Genomic DNA, 24770 nt, shown 5'->3' with positions numbered 1-24770 from the left:
AATTCTTTGTAAATTATATGCCATTTTTGTGGAATATGTCGTTGATACTGGTGTCTTGTTAAAGTTTCATCATAGAAATGCCTATTTAGGAAATAGTCAAGGAAGATATGATTAGATTTTAATGCATTATATATAAACTCAGTTTTGTGTTTAAAATTCCTTTTCACCAATATTTAAAATATCCTTTGTAACATATCTCTCATATTCATTATTTTTATTTTGTGTTAACAATAAAGTAAAATACTCTATTTTAAAATGTTAATAAGCCAAACTAAATTAGCAGTTTAAAATTCTGCTTGATTTAAAAAAAAAATAGTCCTGATAATCTCAATTAAAACAAATTGAGGGGATCCTTAATCCATGAAATAGACCTTTCATGTGTATCAACTCAATCTGTATCTCTAGAACAATGCCTCCAAGCTTTTGCTGGCCATCATGGAAAGTAGACATGACAGTGAGAATGCAGAAAGAATTCTATTTAACATGAGACCCAGAGAACTGGTAAGAAAACTTTTGAAAGCTGTGTTAATATTGTGTAACCTAAAAGGGACAATTTATAGTATGCATGTCAGGGGAAATGTCTGCTGGCTTTCACTGCTCTACCAAGGCACCATGGCACATCAAGACCTGCTATTACAAGTACCTCAGAAGCCCCATGATAGCGAAGGCCTGTGTGATTTGGGTCCTGATTTCTCCATTGGCTTTATCCACTTTAAGTGCTTTTCTTAACTAGATTTTCACACTTGCCTAAACTATCTGCAAATTATTTTTTGCCAGAAAAAAATTTTGCTTTAGTTTTTGTATTGGAATATAGGTGAGGAAGGTATATAAAAATGTTTGTACCCCTCAAAAATTTGATTTATACCTCTTTCTGAAAATAAAAACAAAATAAATATCTTTGGTAATTGTTCTTATTAATAAAATGTTACACAGTACTCAGCCTAGAGGAAACTGTGTGGAGACCTGCCGGGAATTCCACAGAGATCATTAGTGTGTCTTCCTATTATAGAAGTTACATTTTCCTCCTCACTTGTGACATGGAAATTATGAAGAAATATCACCATGCTTTAAAATCATTGGGTTTCAAAAGCATTGAGAACATTCTCGAACCATATAAGCCAGTGCCCCAATGACTAAGTCCCAGTCTTATAAACACCATTGTTGGTGCTATGGGGAAACCTGTGAAGGCACTCTTTTGCTGTCTTTAATAGTAAGGGATGGATTCAAAGAAGGCAGATAAAGAGAAAGATAAGATGCAGTTTGATTTAACATACATTTAATGAGAGCATAGGACCTGCAAAAAACAAAAACAAAAAACTCCATCCATAGAAGGCAGTGGGCTAAGAGGAGCAAGGCGTTCCTTATTCTTATGCTTAAATGGAGCGGTGAGTTATATATTCAGTCGACAATATCTCTGCACAATAGCCCTTTGAAAATACCATTTCCTTTGCCTACAACATTTTTATCCCCTCATCTACTTCTTGCCTGAATTAGTGCCCCTGCCCTGTGCTTGCTGAGTGTCTCACGGTTGTGTTGGCCTCTTGATTTGCTGACAGTAAGTTCCCTGAGGGCAGATACTCTGTTGTATCCACTGTTGGGTCCTCAGGGCAGAGAACGGTGTCTAGCACCATGTGTTCTTGTTATTAGTGGGCCCTTAATAAATAATGGACGTTTATCAGGGTTCCAACATCTCCCAGTTGATGGGAACTCTGGCACAGTCAACATTAAAAAACCAAAGCCAAATTTCGCAAAGAAAACAGGGAATATTGTAGGAAAATACTTCCATATTCAGTTAAATACAGATGGTTTCCTAGGCTGTTTTCATTTAGAATTCTTTTATACTTTTCAAGTCTTAGGAAGCATTCCAAGTTTTAATTACACCTCATAGATGATGTAAACGCATGTTGTTTGTGGCATTTCAAGCCTTCTTGTTCCCCTTTGTTTTTTGATAGGTGGATGTGGTGAAGAATGCCTATAACCAAGGATTGGAATGCGATCATGGGGATGATGAGGGCGGAGATGATGGTGTTTCCCCAAAAGATGTTGGACACAATATCTATATTCTGGCCCATCAGGTGTCACATTTTTATATCTTTATATTGTTTTGCTAATCTTATCAATCATGTCTTGTGTCAACGCTTGCTATCATATTTTCAAGTTCTGGTCCCTCCATTTTTTCAGCACTTGCCTTCCTTGCTCTGGCTCAAGGAAAAGAAAAAGCTCCCGGAATGCCTGATGGTGCCTCCAGGGCTGTGCTAGGGGCTGGTCCACAAGAAAACGATACTTGGTACCAAAAACTGGGCCAGCAGGGAGGAGACAATCCCATGTCCGAGCCTGAGGAATAGGTAAACCTTGGCAGCAGGTTGAAGTCTTGAAGGAGAGAGGAAAGAGGCTACTGAGAAGATAGAGAGTATGAAGTAAGAGATTGCATTCAGGTCAAAACAGGCTTCTGGCCTCTTTGAATTGTAGGTTGGCATGTTTCCTGCAGAAGCTCTAAAGTGACAGCCTCTAACTGGGTTTTGTTGGACTTCTAATAAATATAAGGCTAAATTTACAGTCTTTTGAAGGAAAACCATTTCTATTTTATAGTAACTTGTGAAAACAGGTGCATGATAAATTTTATTTGATAAATTTAATTTCATTAACCTGAAGATCAGCTTTAAATTTGCATCTTCTAATGCAGAGTTTTTAGAAGTTAAAAAATTGAAATGACATATGCCCATTTGGTTTTATCCATATAGCTCTCATTTTCTTACAGCATGAAGTCCAGACTTCTAGACGTTCCCAATCTCTCTTTCTAGCCATTTTCTCCCACTGACAATCTCTTCCTTTTCCTGCTTCCCTGTACATCTTACCAGATAATTGAACAAACATTGGTAGCTATAAGTAAGACTCTGAGTAGGTTAATCTTTTTAGTTTTTAAATTTTTCCACTTTTATTGAGATGTAATAGACATACAGCACTCTGTGAGTTTAAGGTGTTAAAAGTTTCCTCTTTTAGACAGTTATTGCCCTTCTCTGTCCTTTGTATAACTCCCTAATGTGTGTAACCATGAATATAATTTTTACAAAAAATTCAGGGAAGGAGGGCTTCCCTGGTGGCGCAGTGGTTGAGAGTCCACCTGCCGATGCAGGGGACACGGGTTCGTGCCCCGGTCCGGGAAGGTCCCACATGCCACGGAGCGGCTGGGCCCGTGAGCCGTGGCCGCTGGGCCTGCGCGTCCGGAGCCTGTGCTCCACAACGGGAGAGGCCACAGCAGTGAGAGGCCCGCGTACCAGAAAAAAAAAAAATCAGGGAAGGAGTCAAATTCTAAAAGATACTAATACAAGAAGCTGGTATCATTTTGTAATATAGTTGCACCATTGAGAAGATTTTTAGGTCTCTCACAGTATAGCGAAATGCACAGATAGAACAGAAGAAGGTGAGGGCACATGGGTTATAGCTAGGAAGACAAGAGAGAATTTTAGTTATTGAGGAACTGAAAGTTAAGGTGAAGGGCACACTGAAGGAAGTAGAACACAGAGATTTAGGATGTGGAAAAGAAAGGGAGAGAGAGGGAGAGAGAGAGAGAGGGAGGGAGGGGGAGAGAGAGAGAGAGAGAGAGAGAGAGAGAGAGAGAGAGAGAGAGAAAGAGGGAGGGATAGAGAAAGAGAGACAGAGAAAGAAAGAAAGAAAAGAAAGAAAGAAAGAAAGAAAGAAAGAAAGAAAGAAAGAAAGAAAGAAGAAAGAAAGAAAGAAAGAAAGAAAGAAAGAAAGAAAGAAAGAAAGAAAGAAAGAAAGAAGAAAGAAAGAAAGAAGGAAAGAAAGAAAGAAAGAGAAGGAAGGAAAGAAAAGAAAGAGAAAGAAAGGAAGGGAGAAAGAAATTGGGTGACAGGAATTGAATCAAGCTGGAGAAGGACTGTCCAGAGTCTGAATGAGTCTGAATGAGCCCGAACTGAGAATTAAAATCATATTGGTTTCTAGGGCTTCCCTGGTGGCGCAGTGGTTGAGAGTCCACCTGCCGATGCAGGGGACACGGGTTCGTGCCCCGGTCCGGGAGGATCCCACATGCCGCGGAGCGGCTGGGCCTGTGAGCCGTGGCCGCTGAGCCTGCGCGTCCGGAGCCTGTGCTCCGCAACGGGAGAGGCCACGGCAGTGAGAGGCCTGCGTACCGCCAAAAAAAAAAAAAAAAAAAAAATCATATTGGTTTCTAGAATGAATATAGAAATACAGTGACACAGCATGGGTACATGATCAAGGAGTTATTTCAGAAGCTGTAGCATTGTGGAAGGAAAACAGCAAAAAAGAGAAGGGCAGAATGAGCAGTAATAAATTTTAGAAGAAGGAAGTCAGGGAATACAGCCACCCATGTCCTTTTGACTGAAAGCTAGTGTTGCTCTGTCTGGAAAGATTATCCCAGCTACATGAGCAAGACCTGACCCTGTGTCTTTTAAGTGGGAAATGAACAACCAGACCAGCCAAGTCAGACCTAGAACAAATAGAGGAGTAGATGTTGGAGTCAGATCACCTCATACCCACGAAGAAAAAGTTTAAAAATGCAGTTTCATGTTACTACTTATGAGTAACAATAAAAAGATCAACGTCAAGAAAAGACCTATGTTAGGTCAGTCCAGTTTTAAGCGGATTAAGTATAAGAGTAGAGAATACAGATTTTTAAAAACAGGTTAAGGTGAAGGTCGAGAAGAGTGGAGAATAAGGATAAAGGATGCAAGTGCTAGTCATGGATTGAAAGATAACGATTTAAAATGTGAAAGAAGTTTAAAATGAAGACAGCATAAGGTCAATGATTTTGATGGATTTGAGTTTATGAAACTGCTAGGAGAGAACAGATTAAATTCAACGATGATGGTGGAATTGTCTAAGGAGTGGGAATTCAGAAGCAGTTAAAAAAAAAAGTAACAAGGGGTTAAAAACAACTTACTGAAATGAAGAGATGAAACAGTGGATGTGAAAATGGTCTGAATGGTTGTCTAGAGGTTTCTGAATTTCTGAAAACCAAAATGTTAGAAAAGTGGTAGTTTGCAGAGCTGGGATGGTACAATATAGAGATACATAAATAAAGCCAGTCTTCAGGAAGAGAGAGAATGTCAGACTGAGTGAGGGGAAGAAGGAGGTTCGGAATTGTTGAATACTTAAGGGCTTGTGGTTAAATTGTAAGGGTGTAAACATGAAACGAGAGTCCATAGGAGTCCCTTCTAGGAACTCAAGGAAAGGACAGGAATGGCAAAATATATGCAACAGTATATGTAACCAGCAGTGTAGTTAAGCAAAGGTCTGCTCACTTTCTTACAGTGACACAGGAAGTTGTTGCCTTGCCACTTTATAAATGTGTTCTCTGTGAGGTGACTCCTCCCACCAATTTTAATGAAAAATTCAGTTTTCACCCAGAAGAGAGCCCGCTGTGCTCTTTTGACCTTTCCACAAATGACTCCTTTGGCTTTCTCTAGGCCAGGATATCGTGCTGGTTTCTTAGGAGGCCAAAGATGGTTGCTGAGTTCGTTATGAACCTGTTGTCCAAATAGCCCCTATACTGAGACACAAATGCCAAAGACAGTGGTTGTGAACACTGCTTCAGAAGCAGCCATGTAGCTGTGCTCCAAGAGTTTTCTTGCATCCAGGTTTGGCTGTTTTCATCGCGAATGCAGAATCGTTTGGCTCCAGCATGCTAATGACCATGCAGATTGATTTCTGCCTTTGCACAGTTCAGTAATTCCAAAACTGAGGTTCAACTTCCTCCTTGTTTTACTATAATCATCTTTTGTACAGACAGTTTATTTTGGTGCCCTCAGACTTTCAATTTTTGTTGTTATTCTTTTCATGGTAGTGAGGTAGTTCTGCTTTTTCCACCATGACATCCTTTTGGCCCTTCCTGTGGTTGGTGTTACAAGAAAAAAAATAATGCTTCTTGTAAGTGGCTTGTCTGATCTACATAGAACTATAAATACATCAAAAAAGGGAATTTCTTAAGTTCTAATACCATAGTGTCGTGCAGAGAATTTCCTTAAAATTCAGCTGTGTGTCCGTTTTAGACTTTCTGTCCTCCACATGCCCTTCTCATGCGTCTCTGTCTCCTCTGTCTGCTCTAGTTTTGATCTTTTATATTCTGCTTTCTTCCTGTTCCTTCTCTTTATTCCTGTCTTTCTATAGAACAATCGCTGCCTGCAATCTAGAACATTGCTCAGTACTTTAGGTTAAGTTTAACATATAAGTCATATTGCTTCTTTGATTCCATGTAGCGATTTCTGTTTTTCCAAGACTTTTAGTTTAGCTTCATTTCTTCCTCAGTTGTGCTGAGATATAATTGACATATAATATTATATCAGTTTAATGTGTTACAACATGTTGATTTGATACATTTATATGTTGCAAAATGATTACCACCATAGCATGAGTTAACACCCAATCCAGTAACATAATATCATTTTTCTTTTGTGGTGAGAACATTTAAGATCTCCTCTCTTGGTAACATTCAAGTTTATGATACACTATCATTAGCTATAATCACTGGGCTGTACATTAGATCCTCAGAATTTATTAATCTTATAACTGGTAGTTTGTACCCTTTGACCCCCATATCTCTCCCTCTTTCCCCCACCTCCCAAACCCTGGTGACCACCACTCTACGCTCTTTCTCTGAGTTTGTCATTTTTAGATAGCACATCTAAGTGATCTTATACAGGATTTGTCTTTCTCTGTCTGACTTATTTCACTAAGCGTAAGGCCCTCAAGTTTCATCCAGGTTTTTGCAAACAGAAGGATCTCCTTTCTCGTGGCTGAATAAGATTCCATTGTATATCTATACCACATCTTCTTTATCCACTTATCCATTGACAGACAGCTACATTGTTTCCATACCTTGGCTATTGTGAATAATGCTGCAATGACACCCTTTATTTCAATACCTACTAGAATTAAGTATAGGGAGAAGTGTTATGTGCTTTTCAAGATGGGGAGAAATATTATATAGCAAGCCTGTGGAAAGCAAAAATAACTCCTGGCTCTTAAGGCAGGAAAGCATGGATCCCTTTCATTGGATATGTGGAATTATTTTTTAAATATAGGCTTTAAATTTTTTCATCAGCATTTCCCCATGTCATTAAATAGTCTTTGAAAATGTAATTTTAATGTCTGCATAATTGTTCATCATTTGAATGCACCATAATTTATTTAATCACTCTTTATTGTTAGACATTTAGGTTTCTAATGTTTTTGATATTATAAATTACACTATGATTAACATCCTCATACATTAATCCTTGTCTGCTACACTGACTATTTGCCTAGGATAAATTCCAAGAAGTTTAATTACTAGGTTGCAGGGTAGTAACTATTTTATGGTTCTTGATACACATTATAAAATTGTTTTTCACAGTGTGATGGTAGTCATCTTACTGAATCTTAAAATTATTACCATTTAAAAAAAGCTTCACCAAGTTGATAGTGTCAGGAACATAATGACCACTCAACACATGTTTGCTGAATGAATTAATGAGATAGATGAAAAGGGATCTCATTTTAATTCACATCTTTTGGATTACTAATAAAATGGACTGTCTTTTTTTGTTTGTTTGTTTGTTTGTTTTGCGGTACGCGGGCCTCTCACTGTTGTGGCCTCTCCCGTTGCGGAGCACAGGCTTCAGACGCGCAGGCTCAGCGGCCATGGCTTACGGTCCCAGCCGCTCCGCAGCATGTGGGATCTTCCCGGACCGGGGCACGAACCCGTGTCCCCTGCATCGGCAGGTGGACTCTCAACCACAGCGCCACCAGGGAAGCCCTGGACTGTCTTTTAATATGTTATTTGGTCATTTCTATTTATTCTCTGAATTACTTGAAAATGTGTTTGCCCATTCTTCAGTTGGGGTTCATTTTTGTCTTAGTGAACTTTAGTTAAGGTTAATAAATCTTAGTCATAGTAGTTAGGTCTACTTCATCCTGGTTCATTTGCTTTTTAATGTTTTAATGATAGTTTTCTTCCACCACCTTGAGGTCTGTTAAACACTTACCTAGATTTTCTTCTAGTGTATAATGAATTCAGTTTTTGCTTTTAACTATGTAATTTTTCCGTGTCATAATGCAGGAATAATAAAAAGGTAAGTTCTTGTGTTAATTTATCTCTAAAGACATAGTCCAAGGTTTAGTAGTAACAGCGGTCCATGGGGGAAGGGTTTGTAGTAGTTATGTGAGTGTGGTGTAGGGCATGTGCGACCTTTACTGGAAGAGATCAGGGTCCAAATCCAAACCACCTTCAGGGCCAAACAAAAATGAGTGATATGGGGGCAGGTGAGGCTGGGTCGATGGGCTGATACGGAAAAGCTGTTGCTTACCTCTTCCGACTTTCCACCTGGGCTTGTAGGCTCTGAATTTCTTCTTCTTCACTATTTCCAAAAGTCTGAATTTTGAAATTTAAAAAAATGTGAAAGCTCCTAATTTTTAAAAGTTGGCAACTCATTCAAAAATTTGTAAAACACTGAGCGGTCGAAGCAAAACCCACCAGCAGGCAAAATGCAGCTCATGAGCCATAGTTTGCCACTTGTAGAGTAAAGGATCTAAAGTTCTCATTCCTTTTTTGTTCAGTTGCATGGACTTTTGAGTGCTTTACCAGATGTCAGGCACTGTACTAGATACTAGGATACAGTAGTGAAGGAGACCAACAAGAGATCAGCTCTCAGGACATTTACATTCTGACTGGGAGCAGTGACAAATAGACGAACCAGAGATAGCAAATAGTGACACAGGCTACGCAGTGAATGAGAAGAGGGTGTGATGAAAGACACTCAGGAGGCGCTGTTGTAGATTGGCTGATCAAGAGGGTTTTCTCTGGGAAGGTGAAACTGAAGTTAGATCTAAGTGAAAAAGCAAAAGTCAGCAGTATATAATGGTGCAGAGTGGGGGGGAGCATCCCACAGATGGCTGGAAAGTGGCAGTGAGCTTGGCATGTTTACAGGAATAAAAGACCTGTGCAGCTGGACCTTCAACCAGCCACCAGCATTTGAACACTATAATACTCACAAACACTGCACCTGAGGCTCATTTATTATAAGATAGTCATTCAAGAACATTTATTGAGCACCTCTTATGTCAAGCATTGCTTCAGTTGCTAAGATAGAAAATGAATAAAGATGCCATCAAAAAGCTCACAATTGAGTGTGTGTTGGAGGGGAGAGAGGGAGACAAATAAGTCATTATAACTGAATGTACTTAGGTTAAAATGGAGGTGTGCGCAAGACACGCTTCCCTGAGGAGTCAGGAGAGAATTCATGGAAGAGGTGACACTTGAAATAAATCTTGAAGAATAGGGGGAAGGGGGAGAACATTCCAGGCAGAGGTAATGACTTATGCACCATAGATATTTTAGAGAAAGGAACTTCTTTGGGGAATATTGGTAAGGATTTTGTGTGGTATCTACTTATGTGTTTATATGAAATGAACTACAATCATTTGAATTGAGTCAACATCTTTGATAACTGTAATGACCCTGATTGTAGGCATTTAACAAATATTGCATGAATGAGTGAATGAATGAGTAGGACATGATACACTTTAAAAATTTAGTATTTTAGGGCTTCCCTGGTGGCGCAGTGGTTGAGAGTCCGCCTGCCGATGCAGGGGACACGGGTTCGTGCCCCGGTCTGGGAAGATCCCACATGCCGTGGAGCGGCTGGGCCCGTGAGCCATGGCCACTGAGCCTGCGTGTCCGGAGCCTGTGCTCCGCAGCGGGAGAGGCCACAAGAGTGAGAGGCCCACGTACCGCAAAAAAAAAAAAAAAAAAAAAAAAAAAAAAAAATTTAGTATTTTATAATTTAAGTATTATAATAAAAAACTGAATAAAAATATTTTACTGTTATCATCATTATCATCGAATATCATAAAATTAATGATATTTTTCCCCACTGGAGTGTAAATCCTTGTGCACAGACAGTTATTTTTTTCTGTTCCTGTGTCAAGTACATACCTAGCTATGGTAGATACTCAAGAAGAGTTTGGGGGAATAATTTCTTGTAAAAATGCATGCGTGCTGAGAATATTTTTATATAATGAAGGTACTCTGGAAGATTTATAGAATCCTACAAAATTGATATTAGCATTCTGGCAGTCAAGGATCTTATTCAACTGCTATGGACTTCCTTTTTAATTTTGTAGTTTATTCTTTGCTAATCATGTCAGCAAACCCTGCATAGGTAGGACCCTATGATATCTTCCCTCGTCAGGAACTTTTCTTATTTTCATTCATGATGCCACCTTTCTGCTGAACTAATATCTCCTCCTGTTCTTAAAATTCACTTAGTATTACCTTAGTTCCTTTAAACTTCAAATTGAAACCTACTTACCCCATTTCCAGTCAACAATGATCTTTCTTTATTTTGAGTTCTTATATCTATTATGTTCACCCCAAACTGCATACATTCTTTCACACTAGCTTATGCTGTGTATAATTCTAGAGTTGTTCTTTATTTCATGTATATAGGTCTAGGCTACATAATTAGTAGCAGATTCACAAAATCTGGGTATCCATAAGGCCTCATTAAAAAACAAAACAAAACAAAAAATCTTCCCACAAAGAAAAATATCACAGGGAAAAATGCTTAGGTATTTAAATCCTCAAATAGGCACCTACATATCTTTCACCAAGCAACAGAGAATCTTGGGATTACAGCCATTTATATGACCTCTCAGATTCATGGTGAGTGGGAGCAATAAAAAAATATAGTCCAGGAAATGGATCGAAATTGGACTTCTAATTGTTAGTTTGCTGTGAGGATCTTGAAGCCAAGTTCAGTGGAAGCAAATATTTTTCTGCTTAACGTTTCATGTTTGGTAGATTTATATTTATTTCTGAGTGACATAATTATTAGAGCATCAGTCTGAATTCTAGCAACATAAGAGGCCTTCACGGTGTCTTCAGCTCCTCCTTAGGTCTGCTCTAATTTCAACTGTATTCATTGAATTCAAAATCTATTAGGAGAGCTAGAGATACCAGGCAGGGCTGCATCTGTATATATTTTTTTCCATGCAGGGAAATACATACATCTCCTAGCATATTTTAGACCTTTGGTTTGTTACTCTGTCCCCAGCCAAAGCCAAGATCTCTTTCTTTCCTTTCAGGGGAGAGGATGGTAGGAACTGCCATCCTGTTTCAAGGACTGGGATGCTTTCTGTCATGCTGACAGAATTTGCTAGATATCTTGATAGTCCTCATTAATATGGGTTTTTTTCCTTAGAATTTTGGTCTCATAGCTGCTGTTGCTTGAGCTATATTCATTTTAAGGGATATGCATATACATTACTCTAAGTAGCTAAATTTTAATTTGTACTGAAGTCATATGAAATGTATGTATTGCTCAAACTACTTAAAATGTTTTCCTTAGAGACTTAGGCTGCTTCACCTCTTTGCCACTTCTATTTTCTTATGCTTATATGTAGTAATCAGCATTGCTTCATTTACTTTATTTGTAGAAATAGAAGGATGAGCTTGTAATTGGATACATAACTTCCATCTTTAATATCTTTGAAGGGTTTTAACTAACAATTTCTTCATCTTTATTATTGCTTGTAGTGCAGAGAGTAGAAAACACAGCTGGGTTTTCAGCTCACAGAGGCACTTGTAGCTCAGCAACTTGCTGGCTAGAATATAGTACAAACAGCTTAACTCTTATTCACCCCGAACCCTGTATTTTCTCCATTAGCTGATTACATCACTCAACTTCTCTGACTTCAGCTTTCTCTAAAAAAATATGATGCGTATCCATGAGCTATGTTTGCAGAGCAAACTTTCAGAGACCTATTGGACACTAACTAGAGAGTAGTTGGACCCTGATGGCTCTTTTACTGGAATAGATTAAGTTTTAAATAACATAACAAAGTAACCAACCAGCTACTGGATATTTATGTATTTATTTATACCTTACCTACTTATAAAAGGAATTTGAGATTGAATAAGAAATGCACTTGTAAAATTAGACTGTTAGAATACAAGATCAAAGCCTTGAGAAGGAAAAGAATCTAAGTGTGCTAACAGTCTCGGCCAATATCCTCACTGTTTATTCAGTGGTAGCTCTGAGCTTCTTGGTAACCAAGAGTAAAAAATAATGGGCTGAGCCTGTGTGTCCGGAGCCTGTGCTCCGCAACGGGAGAGGCCACAACAGTGAGAGGCCCGCATACAGAAAAAAAATAAATAAATAAAATAATGGGCAATACAAGTCATACCTATACTATTCATTTATGAACAACTTATTACTGGTATTTAATTCTCAGATAAATGTATACAAGGGCAGAGGACAGCATGGTAAACAATGTTTTCTAAACTGTTCTGCAGAACGTACCAGAAAAAAAATGAACATAGCTGTTTTTAGTCCTCAGGGATAAATAATGATCTACACTTCTGAATTATAATTGAGTTGAATGTAAATAAACATGAAGTGTGTATGATACAACAGTCATTCTGAAAATAGATATGTAAGGTCACTTCATAGAGAGACTTTCATAATGTAGAAACTTTACAATATGTGAATTTAGTTGGAAAAAAACTTGTTTAAATATCAAGAGATAGGGCTTCCCTGGTGGCGCAGTGGTTTAGAGTCCGCCTGCCGATGCAGGGGACGTGGGTTCGTGCCCCGGTCCGGGAAGATCCCACATGCCGCGGAGCGGCTGGGCCCTTGAGCCATGGCCGCTGAGCCTGCGCGTCCGGAGCCTGTGCTCCGCAACGGGAGAGGCCACAACAGTGAGAGGTCCGCATACCGCAAAAAAATATATATATATCAAGAGATTATTTTATCAAATCGCAAAAAATAGGCTTATCCTAATTGCCTAGCTACGTGAAAAACCTGCAAATCTTGGCAAATAGATATGTAGGAATGTAAGCAACTGAAGGAACTTTGCCTGAAAACTTAACATAACTGCAGGTTTTCTTTTTTGAAAGAAATAGAAAAATCAGGTTCAGCTATTTTCCCCCTACAAGAAAGATATTTTTCTGTGTTGCTATCACAAGGCAGTTTGATGTAATAAAATAGATTATTACAAACTAATGTTACTTTGAGCATTAATTATTCTGTGTTTCTTAGCAACCAAGGCAAAAAAAGAAATATTTAAGTTACATGATACATATATAATGCAAAAAAACCCCACCCAAAACCCAATCCCCCCCAAAAAAAAACAAACCCATACTGATTATTAGTGAAGCACAACACTTCTTTGTACCTAAGGCTAGTAGGAATTTACTGAGGGAACCCTCACTAGTAGTATTAATTACTGGTGATGTGATAGAGGTTTAGATTAATACAACTTAGTAATTTAAAAATGTCTGTCAGATACTAGATTAAAAAAAAAAGTTTAGCTGTATCCTGTTGCCGTGCATACTCTGTAATAATAAAAGGCAATTGAATTTTCAATAAAAATTTTAACATGATTCTATATAAATTGTCTCCACAAATATTCCTACATACACAATCCAGCACCTGGACAGAGCCTGGTGCATCAGAAGTGCTCCATCAGTGTTAAGGCTAATCAGATTTATTTTCATGACCTTCCTCAGCTAAATTCATTCTCAGTTCGTTCTTAATTCAGTGTAAATTTATTGATCACATACTATAACCTGGCTGTGTTCTCAGCAAACAGATCTAAATCCCTTGCTCAATGAGCCTGTATTCTTGTGGGGATGTCATCCTCCTTGAGATCACATTGCCTGTTCCTTTTGGGACAGGTATGCTGCAGACATCAACTGTGCCACAGATGGGGAATCCTGAGGGTGTGAATATGAGAAATAGTCTCTACCCTCATGGAATTTACCTTTTATTACCGGGAGACCTAAAGACAATCACAGCTCAGCAGCCCTGTGGAAGATGTGTCCCTGGGATGCTCTGGGATCTCAGGTTAGGGGTGTGCATGGGAAAATGAGTGTGTGGCTGCGACAGAGAGGGAGAGAGAGAGTTAGAGGAACAGAGATATAACTTTCCCCCGAACTCCATCATTTGCTCAGCGTTCAAGCAGGCAAATCAGCTTCTCTAAAAAACCCCTAGGCCATTGACCCATAGCTCTGCTCCCTTTTTTAGCAAAACGATCAAAAGTTGTATACAATCGCTACCTCCATTTCCTCTTTCTATTCTCTCTTAAATTCATCCCTGCCAGCCTTTCATCCTGACCATGCCACCAGAACAGCTCGTAACGAGGTCACCAGTGACCGCCACCTGGATAAATCGAACAGCTTGTCCTCAGACTCCATCATTATTTGTCCTGTCACTAATATTTCACACAGTTGGCTGCTCTCTTCTTGAAATACTTAGCTTTCATGCAGCACGATTGATTTTCTGCTTTCTGCTTCCTCTCCAGCCCCTTATTCTCAGTTTCTGTCACTGGTTCCCATTCCTCTCCTGCTTCTATCAGAAGTGTTCTAATCAGAGTGTTCTAGGACCCATTCCATGGCTCTCTCGTCCTCTCAGTCGACACTCCCTCCCTAGATGATCTCACTCAGTCAGGTGACTTTAAACTCCAGCTGTACCATAATAAATTCCCAATTTGTATCGTCAGCGTGAGCCTCTCCTCTGAACACCAGACTGGTATATGCAGCTGCTTGTTTGAGATCTGCATTTGAATGCCTTTGTAGGCCTCTCACACTTTACATATTTGTAATGAAACTCTTGATTCTCCCACAGTCTTTTAAACTTAGATACAGACCCAGACCCTGTGACTCCAGAACCTTAGTCTCTTCTCATTACTCTAACCCAAGGCTGGGTTGATGCCTGTGCTGTGTGCTCCCATCACACACTGTGCTTACTCTGATCACGGAACATATATCACTGAATTACTGTGGCCTGTTTACTTGTTTGTTACCACTAGACTCCAAGTTCAGCAAAGACAGGAGTTGTGTTTTATTCATTAATGTGTTGCCTAGTGCATAGGACTGTGTTTGATACAGTAAATACTTTTGATTGAGTGAGTAAATGAGTGACTATTACAGTTAACAGGCGCCATAGATCACTAGAAAGGAAATAGGTTAATATTGGTGTTGCTATAGAGGGCTTTGTGGAGGAGCTGACATTTTAGATGAACCTTATGTATTGATAAGATTTAGATAAAAGGAGAAAAGAGGAAGGCATTTCCATCACAGGGAAGGAGAGAGCAGAGGAAGAGGTAATAGTCATCATGATATGTGTATGGAGGTGAGGAACTCTGGGACGTCACAACAAGGGATATGGAAAGCAGCGTGGTGCAGATGTAGAGGGAGAATGGAGGGACACATCTTAGCAAATTCTGGAGGGTTTTAAGCGCCAAAAAACAATTCAGTCAAAATATTTATTGAAATATAGCATAGGGCTTCCCTGGTGGTGCAGTGGTTGAGAGTCCGCCTGCCGATGCAGGGGACACGGGTTCGTGCCCTGGTCCGGGAAGATCCCACATGCCGCGGAGCGGCTGGGCCCGTGAGCCATGGCCGCTGAGCCTGCGCGTCCGGAGCCTGTGCTCCGCAACGGGAGAGGCCACAGCAGCGAGAGGCCCGCGTAGGGCAAAAAAATAAAAGATATCCACCAACTCAAAAGCATTATTACAAGTCTTCAAAAGATCTTTTAATGATTATACTTTCATTCATGCACTAGTTTATAACCTGACATTACTAAGCAAGTATTTAAAGATAGGTCAATTAAAAAGGAACCCAAGAGAAAATAGAACTACCATATGACTCAGCAATCCCACTACTGGGCATATACCTTGAGAAAACCATACTTCAAAAAGAGTCATGTACCAAAATGTTCATTGCAGCTCTATTTACAATAGCCAGGACATGGGAGCAACCTAAGTGTCCACCGACAGATGAATGGATAAAGAAGATGTGGCACATATATACAATGGAATATTACTCAGCCATAAAAAGAAACGAAACTGAGTTATTTGTAGTGAGGTGGATGGACCTAGAGTCTGTCATACAGAGTGAAGTAAGTCAGAAAGAGAAAAACAAATACCGTATGCTAACACATATATATGGAATCTAAAAAAAAAAAAGGTTCTGATGAACCTAGGGGCAGGACAGGAATAAAGACGCAGATGTAGAGAATGGACTTGAGGACACGGGGAGGGGAAGGGTAAGCTGGGATGAAGAGAGAGAGTAGCATACACTACCAGATGTAAAACAGATAGCTAGTGGGAAGCAGCCACATAGCACAGGGAGATCAGCTCGGTGTTTTGTGACCACCTAGAGGGGTGGGATAGGGAGGGTGGGAGGGAGATGCAAGAGGGAGGGGATATGGGGATATATGTATACCTATAGCTGACTCGCTTTGTTATACAGCAGAAACTAACACACCATTTTAAAGCAATTATACTCCAATAAAGATGTTAAATTTTTTTTTAAATTTTAAAAAGAGAAAATATAATTAGTAAACATGTAAGCCAATATGAAAACACTTATTTCAGAGCACAAGTAGTACTCTGGATGTATGTGTTTGTGTGTGTGCTTGCGTGTATCTGCCTATGTTTATTGGTTAACTTGTTTTTCCAGCTCAAACATAAGTGAAGAAAGGTTAACTATATAGCTGACACTTTCTTCCGATGATACATTGTAGAAGTATGAGATGGGATGGGATGGCAGGACATAGGGATCCACTTTACTCTTTTGGTCAGTAGATCCAGTGGTAGAATATTAAGGTTGTGTATGAAAATACTAAAATAAAAATATTTCTGATTTAATAGCCAAGAGACTTTTGTAGGTATGTGCGTCTTACTAGTAATGTAATGAGCTTGCTCAGCCTTTATGTTTTGTGCCTGTTGGTGCATTTGGAGTTTCAGAATTACTTACAGAGGCACAGAAAAGTGAGACACCATAGTGACAAAATAATGCTTGAAGATAAACTGTTGAACTAAAAAGTCAGGTTTCAGAAACTGAAATAGTTATCCTCAGCCAGACCAAAAAAGTCCCCCGTCTACATCACAACCAAGCAGTTATTTGAAATTATAAGTAGGGGAAAGTTCTGGAAAGTCCCTTGTTGGGATTCGTGTTATCAATGAAATAATATCGCTTCTAGAGATATAAAATGGTTTGGTTCAAAATATATCTTTTTTCCTATCTGTCTATCTGTATCTAACATTTTGTCAGCTGTATGAGATCTGCAAAGTATTTGCAAGTGTGTTTTACTTTTCACTTTTATAGGTAACTTTTTGCAAAGGGCCGCGTAGTAAATATTTTAGGCTTTTTCAGTTATACAGTCTCTGCTGCAAACGTTTAACTTGCCATTCTAGTGCCAAACCAGCCATAGACAATACATAAAGAAATGAGCATGGCCATGTTAAAATGAAACTTCATCTAAGAAAACAGGTGGTAGGCCAGATTTGACCCACAAACCATCGTTTGCAAACCCTCGCTTTAGATGATTTTTAGAATCTTCACAATCAGAAGTTTCTCACATTTGAAAAACCTTTATGAGTCAGAATTGGTAAGTCATTTATTTGCAAGTATCTTTCGTGTTTATATTTATAACATGCAATTCACTTTGTATATGAGTGTAACACACATGCGTACACACACAACAGAGAGACGTACACTTAGAGTGTCTGCCTGGGTAAAAACGAACTCACTGGAGGTTCTTTCTTTCCATTGCTATGATTCTGTGATTTCAGTCTTCTGTGAGCAGTGGAAGCCGGATCCTGAATGACAGTTGGCTCTGACCAGGCAGCGTAGGTTGAATCGTCAGATTGAGAGTATGAATGAATCAAGTAGGAAACAGGAGTGTGAGTGAATCGAGTAGAACAGAAGCAGAAGAGGGGAACATGAAGGCACAAGTACTTGAAATGACACAGATCTAGGGGTGGAGGTTAGAGGTCAGAATAAAGAAACTTCGCTGGGGAAGAGGTAACATTCTGCTTCCATCTGGTACGTAACTAGGGAAACGCTGTGTATTAAAGTGGAGGTCAAAGCAGTGGTTCTGACATTGTAGTGGGCATCAAACTCCTGGACCCCGTCCCCAGATACTTTGATTGAATAGGTCTGGGGTGGAACCCCAAATTGCCTCTTACCGTACATCCTGGGTATTTTTATTCAAGTTGTCCGCAGGCCACGGTTTCAAAGAAGCTGCTCCAGAGGTTTGCCCTCATCAGCTTCCTTCCCTAACTGTCCCCGGGGCTGGTCACCTGACCCAGATCCAGCCTCTTTTGAACTTTCTACCTTCCTGCTATCAAACTAATCTGATTATCACCTAATTTTCTTTTATGTGAAATTAAAGGAATTAATCTGAGCTATTTATCAACAGAAAGAATCTTTTTAAAAAACTCGCATCAAAACAAGCAAAAACCATAACTCTGTCCTCCCTGGGCATGTATTCTTTGACCCCCTACAGCAGTGTGAGAATCCTGAGACTCTCAGCTGATTTATATGTAAAATTCCTAAGGACCAAACCAAAAGAGAAGGCCAGAATGGCTGGGGCACAAGGTGGGAGAGGGCCAGAGATGAGGCTGCAGAGGTTGGCAGGGTCAGGTCAGGGCATGTAGAGCCTCCTAAGGGGGTTGGCCTTTATCCCTGGAGAAATGAGAAGCCATCACCATCACATAAACGCAAACTCCACTTCATTTCTGGGAATGGCATGAGGAGAACCGGAATGTGGGAGAGTCTTGGATAACTGCCAGGGGTAGAGTCAGTGGCTGCTTAGATGATGATGCATTTCACGAGACTGGAGATAGAGAAGGCTGGGAGGTGGAATGGGGGGAGAAGAAGCTTGGTTCTAGACCTCTGGTGTTTGAGGAATTTATGGGATACTGGGTCAGAGGTGTTTAACCTGGTGTGGATTATAGGTACTTGATTCTCTGGAACGAGAGCTGGGCTTGGAACATGGATGGACAGAGACATTAGTATATTGATGCTGTTGGAAGTGCTGGGTGTAAATGAAATTTCTCAGGAAAAGCAATTGGAATGAGAGGAGGAAAAAGATCGAGAATGGAACACTTTAAAGGAAAGGAGGAGAAAGAGAAACGTATAGGTTGAGAATGAGAGATCTGAGCGAATGGGACATGAAAGCAAGGTAAGAGAGAGACTCACAAAGGAGCCGGGGACCAGGGACTCCAAGGAACTCCATACACAAGGTGTAGCCCTAAACCCAACCCCAGGACTTGGCACTTAGCAGGTTACCAACAGTCTCACTAAGAGCAATCCATACTGAGCAGTGGGGGCCCTAAACAGACAGCAGTGAGCAGAGGAGGCTGTGGGATTAATACCTAAAAAGGAGGTTCACTCCAGGTGCATGTTAGAGTCAGAGAAGCAGTGAATCAAAACAGCTTAGTCAGTGTATCCTCAGCAGCATGAAAGTGAAATATCAGTTCTAAATCTTAGAGGGGAGGGAGGATGAGATAAACACTGGTGGCATTACAACTCAAATTGTCTCGCTGTCACTGAGCAACTTCATTTATACCCTTAATACACTGCAGTTGCTCTTCAGAAGACGTGGGTGTCTGCGTGTGTGTGTTTTGTTTAAAATGTCCATCCAAGATTTCCGCAGCCTCCTCGTGTATGTTTGTCTCTGCTCTTAGCACATTACCCAAAAGCACTACCAGTAAAGGGCTAATAGGAAATATAGGTTCTCCATTGCACAAGCAGATCTTTAGCTGCCAGACAAGGGATTTGTTTCAGCCGGTACCCACCCCACGTGATGCTCCACGGTTCCCATCTGGCAACGCACACTATGGGATCACAGCAATGGTGCTAATTAAATGCCAGCGGGCTCAGGAGGTGCAGCAAGGCCTTCGCGCTCAGATTCCTGAGACAGAAGCAGGAAGGAGAAGCACGTCAGCCTTCCTGAAGCTCATTAGGGTTGGGGAGGGCTCGAATTCAGACAGCTGCCGTGTTCAGATCCTAAGTGGATGCTGCAAGAGGGCCCACAAATGAGCTCCAAAAGGAATAAACAAACATTTGTCTATATGGTATTAACAGGAAACACTTTCTTTGGGCAAGTTTTCCTTGACATCCTCCATCACCCCCTATTTTTTGGACTGCATCCCTGATTCTAGAAGTACGTATTTAACTCGTTTTTGAAGTTGATCACTCCCACACGTTCAACACTGACACAAATGAAGGGAGAAGTTTTCCAAAGTAATCAATTAAACACACATATCAAGAAAAGATCAGTGCTGAGGCTGCAGGTGGTGAGAGGCCGCCAGACCCTTCTGGCTTCTCCTGAGGGCCCTGACCTTCTCCTTTCTTGTGTGTTGCCGTCTGCGTTTACTGTGGCGCAGGGAAACTGTCTGAAAATCATCACCGGCCTCTCCCCGGAGCTATGCTGAGGTCCTTTTCTCAGTGAGTGGCACGGTCCTCTAAGCAGTTACCCAGCTAGTGAGCCGGCATTCATCTTGACCCTTCTTCCACCCCACGCGGACAGCAAGGCCCACCAGTTCTGCCCTCTGGGCAACCCTCAGACCTGCCCGGTCTTCTTCCTCTTCCTGCCCTTCTGCCTGGATAGCTGCTGCAGCAGCTTCCTTTCTCTTTGCCTCCAGTCAAGTCCCTCTTTAATCCACTTTCCACAGGGAGGTCAAAGGGATTGTTTTAAAATGCCAACTGCTCGTGTCTGTCTCCTGACCAAACTTTTCAATTGCTTTCAGTAGAACAGGGCACGCACTCAGGAACAGGGCTTGGGAGACCTTTGATGATCACGTGCCTGATTACTTTAAAAAAAAAAAAAGCTGGCTCATAGTTATCAAGTATTAAGTGCTGTCTCTCATGTAATCATCACCATAACTCTCTGAGATAAATATGAATAAAGTACTGTTATTGGGCAGGGTCTGTTCTGAGCCCCTGATGCTAAGCACTGTGCAATCCCACTCTCTAGCCGTCTCTATCAGCATCCTTCCTCTTGTACTTTATATTCCAGAATCTGTCGACATCCTTCACTACCACCTAGTCCAAATCACCATCATCTCTCACCTGAGTTATTCTAATAAGCGTCTAACTGTCCTCCCCGCTCCATTTACCCCTGCATTCTTCAATGTCTTCTCTAACAGCAGCTGCACTGAACCCTTAAAAATGCAGTGCAGATTATGTCACCTCTCTGCTTACAACTTTCTGATACTTCTAGTTTCTAAACAAAAGTCAGATCTTGGCACTGGCTTCATAAGCTTCTCAGTATGACCTGACCCCTGTGCCCCCTCTACCTATATCTCCAGCCACCCTCTTCCTCCCCAACTTAAGCCACACTGGTCTCATGGCTGTGCTTTGAAGCCAGCAAACATAATTCTGCTTTATGTCATTGAATTTACTGTTTCTTCTGCCTTTTACATTTCTGTTACAGTGTTCTGACCATTTCATTTGAAATGGCAGCCTCCATCCCCCCTAGTGCTCATTCCTCCACCCTCTGCTTTATTTTCTTCTTAGCACTTTCCCCTTTTGGTAGACCATAGATTTGTTTGTGTACGTCTCCCCCATGACCAGAAAGTCCACTCCGTAAGGGCAGGAGTTTTGTCTGTTTTGTTCACTATTGTAATCCCTCATGCTTAGAGAATTACTGGGCACACACTACAGTTTCCTGAAGTATTTTAGAATGAACACACAAGGCATACACCAGTCATAGTACTTAGCTCATGATTGCTTACCTGATGAAGAGAATTTTGTTGTTGTTGTTTTGGATTGGGATAAGTGGGTCTTTGTGTTACGTTAAAATTGCATATAACGTGCTTTATGGATCTAACAATATTTATGGATAATTCACGACCTCGTCGTGTAGTACCAAAGACGCTTAAAATGCAGGCAGTAGCTTTGTCCATAGTATCTATATGTTTGTGTTCAATGCGTGTTTCTTTAGGTGTCTACCAGTTAGCTGTGTATTTTTTAAGAAAGGAGAGCAAATCTTCCTAAATGAGTTTGTCTCTAAATTTTCTTTCCTCCTTTTCTCTCTTTTCTTCGCATGCCCTCTCTTTGTCTTCTCATTTGCAACCTGGGTAATTTAACTTCTCAGTGACTAGATAACATTGAAAAGGTGTTGGGTGTCACAGAATGAACAAGTAACAGAAGACATCTGTTTGCAATTCTTTGTCTCTTTTCAGTTTGATTCAACTGATCTGAATCCTGACTTAGAGCTGAAATTCACCTTGCCTTCTCATTTCCTCCTTCATTAGGTTTGCCTTTGAAAGGCAGAAGTTCACTTGAGCAATAATTCTCTCACTTTTGAGAAGCGCTCTATCTAACAAAAGCTGACCTTTTTTTTTAAGCAGCTGTTGATTAGACAGTTAAACATAGAGATGGCACTAGCATGGTATTTCTCAGTCTGATGTAACTCAGAAATAGAAAGCTGCAGAAACCGGAGGTTGAAACGCTTTCAAGCAACTGAGCTTGAAGTTCCTGAAAATGATCTCGCAGTGCTTCCTCTCGTCTCCCCACACTCCACCCCTGATTTTACATCTGGCTCGTCGGTGCACTTCAGATTGGATTCCTGAGCACACCAGCAGGGTGAGAACTGTTGTGAAAATCATCATTAGGATTCCAAGCCTTTAATTAGGCCACTTTCAAATGGCTTTGTCAAGACTAAGAGCAAGAGAAAAGCAACTGGCTCATTCTTAGAAGAGGTTTATCAGGAAAGGAGAGTAGAATAGTAATACTGTGCTCTTCACTAAGTCTGGTTGGTTGAGGAATGTCAGGGGCATTAGAAGCACAGACCCTCCAGTAATTCTCTTTGATATGGTATTGTATGTATTATTGTTATTTCACAGCCAGGTAAATCAGACATAAAAAGGTCAAGGGATGTGTACGTGTTCCCATGAAAGGTCAGGGACAGAACCAGAGATAGTCCCTTAGTGTGAATAATAATCCCACTTACTCCAACAGTTACTGTGAGAGCAAGAATTCTCTAAGTTTTCCCAGCCAACCATAAGACCTACTTTAATATGGTCAAACCCTCAAAACGATGGCTTTCTTCACCTCTTGGTGCTTTCCTTGGGGGGGGAAAAAAAGATCACTAGAAACAATGAAAGAATCAGAATACTTTTGAAGAGATAAGCAATGCTATAATTCCTAATTTCTTTATGTTGTAAGTAAATGACTGCTTTATTCCAGAAAGAAATTAGAACATCTTTCATATACACAAATTGTAATTCAATATTTTCTAAAAATCAATCTCTTTTGGAAAATTAAACACATTTACCATTAAAAATTGAACAAAAACTCTCTATGTCTGCCATCCACCCATCCATCCAGCTCTCCATCCATCCAATAAATATTTATTAAGGAGCTGTTCCATGCTGAACAGTGTTCTAGTTACATAGGACACAACTGTGAACAAAGCAAAATTCCTGTCCTCCTAGGACTTATATTCTAGGTGAGGGAGATACACTAACATCAAATAAATAATAATTCACACTCACATTTCATTATTTTAATTGTCATGGAGAAGGAGCCTTCTGTTCTGCTAGTGTTTCCCAAGCCACATTTGAAAAATCACTAAGGAGGGGACATAATTGTAAATATCCAGCAAATTTATTTCTAGATGCTTTATTTCTAGATAATAATACTAAAGTATTATTATCCTCTTATCTCTGGGTCTGAAGAAATGCATTACTTCCTCTATGGGAATAGTAAGACTCACAAATTTCAAAGACGTGTCTTGGGCTTCCCTTGGGTGGCATAGTGGTTGAGTCCGCCTGCCAACGCAGGGGACACGGGTTCGTTCCCCGGTCCGGGAAGATCCCACATGCCGCGGAGCGGCTGGGCCCGTGAGCCATGGCCGCTGAGCCTGCGCGTCCGGAGCCTGTGCTCCGCAACGTGATAGGCCCGCGTACCGCAAAAAAAAAAAAAAAAAAAATAGAGTCTGAAGAAATGTCTGTCATCAATTCTACAAAACAAACGCAAAAACCCGAATGTACATCATTTTGGGGTTTCCTAGACATCAGCTGCTGCTTTCTTTGTCATATTAATGTTTATCCGTGTTTCGGGTAAGCTCACTAAACATGTAGAATTCCTCTTTTTTTCTTGCTCTTCACCATGAAATATTTTATTTCGACTAGGACTGCCAAAATGATTAATATAGAATATTTTTGTAAAATACAGGTTTCAGAGAAGATGACTTACTTAACATACAGTTTATTTTCATGTAGTTTTTAGTCATTCAGAAAATACTGATGTACATTTTTACATTGACATCAGAAGCAGTTCAGATTTATACTTTGCTAAAGTTTGCATGAAACAATGTAAAATGGCAGGTGTTTTCCCTTAAAATGATAAATTCTTAATAAAATACGAATATATATAGCCTCTAAGTATTAAGGTAGGAGAAAGTGTGACCTGTTTCAGTTGAAGAAATGAAACTAAAGAATAAATATGACAAATAATTGTAGGGAAAAGCTTGCTTTAGAAGGTAATTTTGTTCTTCTATTCATGAAAATACACTTACAAACTAATTTTATAAACTAATATATTTATTATATAGTATAATTATGTAAACCTTCTAATAAACTTTTTTTTATTTGAATGGGATTTTAGTATAGAAGTCTTTTTATTTATTTTCTAAAATTTTTATTAGAGTATAGTTGATCTACAGTGTGTGTTACTTTCTGCTGTACGGCAAAGTGAATCAGTTCTACGTGTACATATATTCACTCTTTTTTTAGATTCTTTTCCCATATAGGTCATTACAGAGTATTGAGTAGAGTTCCCTGTTGCTATACAGTAGGCCCTTATTTGTTATCTACTTTATATACAGTAGTGTGTGTATGTCAATCCCAATCTCCCAACTTATCCCTCCCCACTCATTCCTCCCCGGTAACCATAAGATTGTTTTCTACATCTGTAACTCTATTTCTGTTTTGTAAATAAGTTCATTTGT

General features: G+C 40.0%; 1 protein-coding gene across 1 annotated transcript in view; it reads left to right on the top strand.

The window, feature by feature from the left end:
- ITPR2 (inositol 1,4,5-trisphosphate receptor type 2) overlaps positions 1-24770 on the top strand; it is a 526257-nt gene that overhangs the window by 378975 nt on the left and 122512 nt on the right. The window contains exons 44-45 of the mRNA XM_082849662.1: positions 406-501; positions 1953-2075. Coding sequence (XP_082705788.1) covers positions 406-501; positions 1953-2075 — 219 coding nt within the window. The remainder of the gene's footprint in view (positions 1-405; positions 502-1952; positions 2076-24770) is intronic.

The sequence above is a fragment of the Leucopleurus acutus genome (genome assembly GCF_964270905.1).
Source record: "Leucopleurus acutus genome assembly, chromosome: 11".
Taxonomy (NCBI): domain Eukaryota; kingdom Metazoa; phylum Chordata; class Mammalia; order Artiodactyla; family Delphinidae; genus Leucopleurus; species Leucopleurus acutus.
The sequence above is the reverse complement of the archived record's forward strand: the minus strand, read 5'-3'. Positions and strand labels throughout refer to the sequence as shown.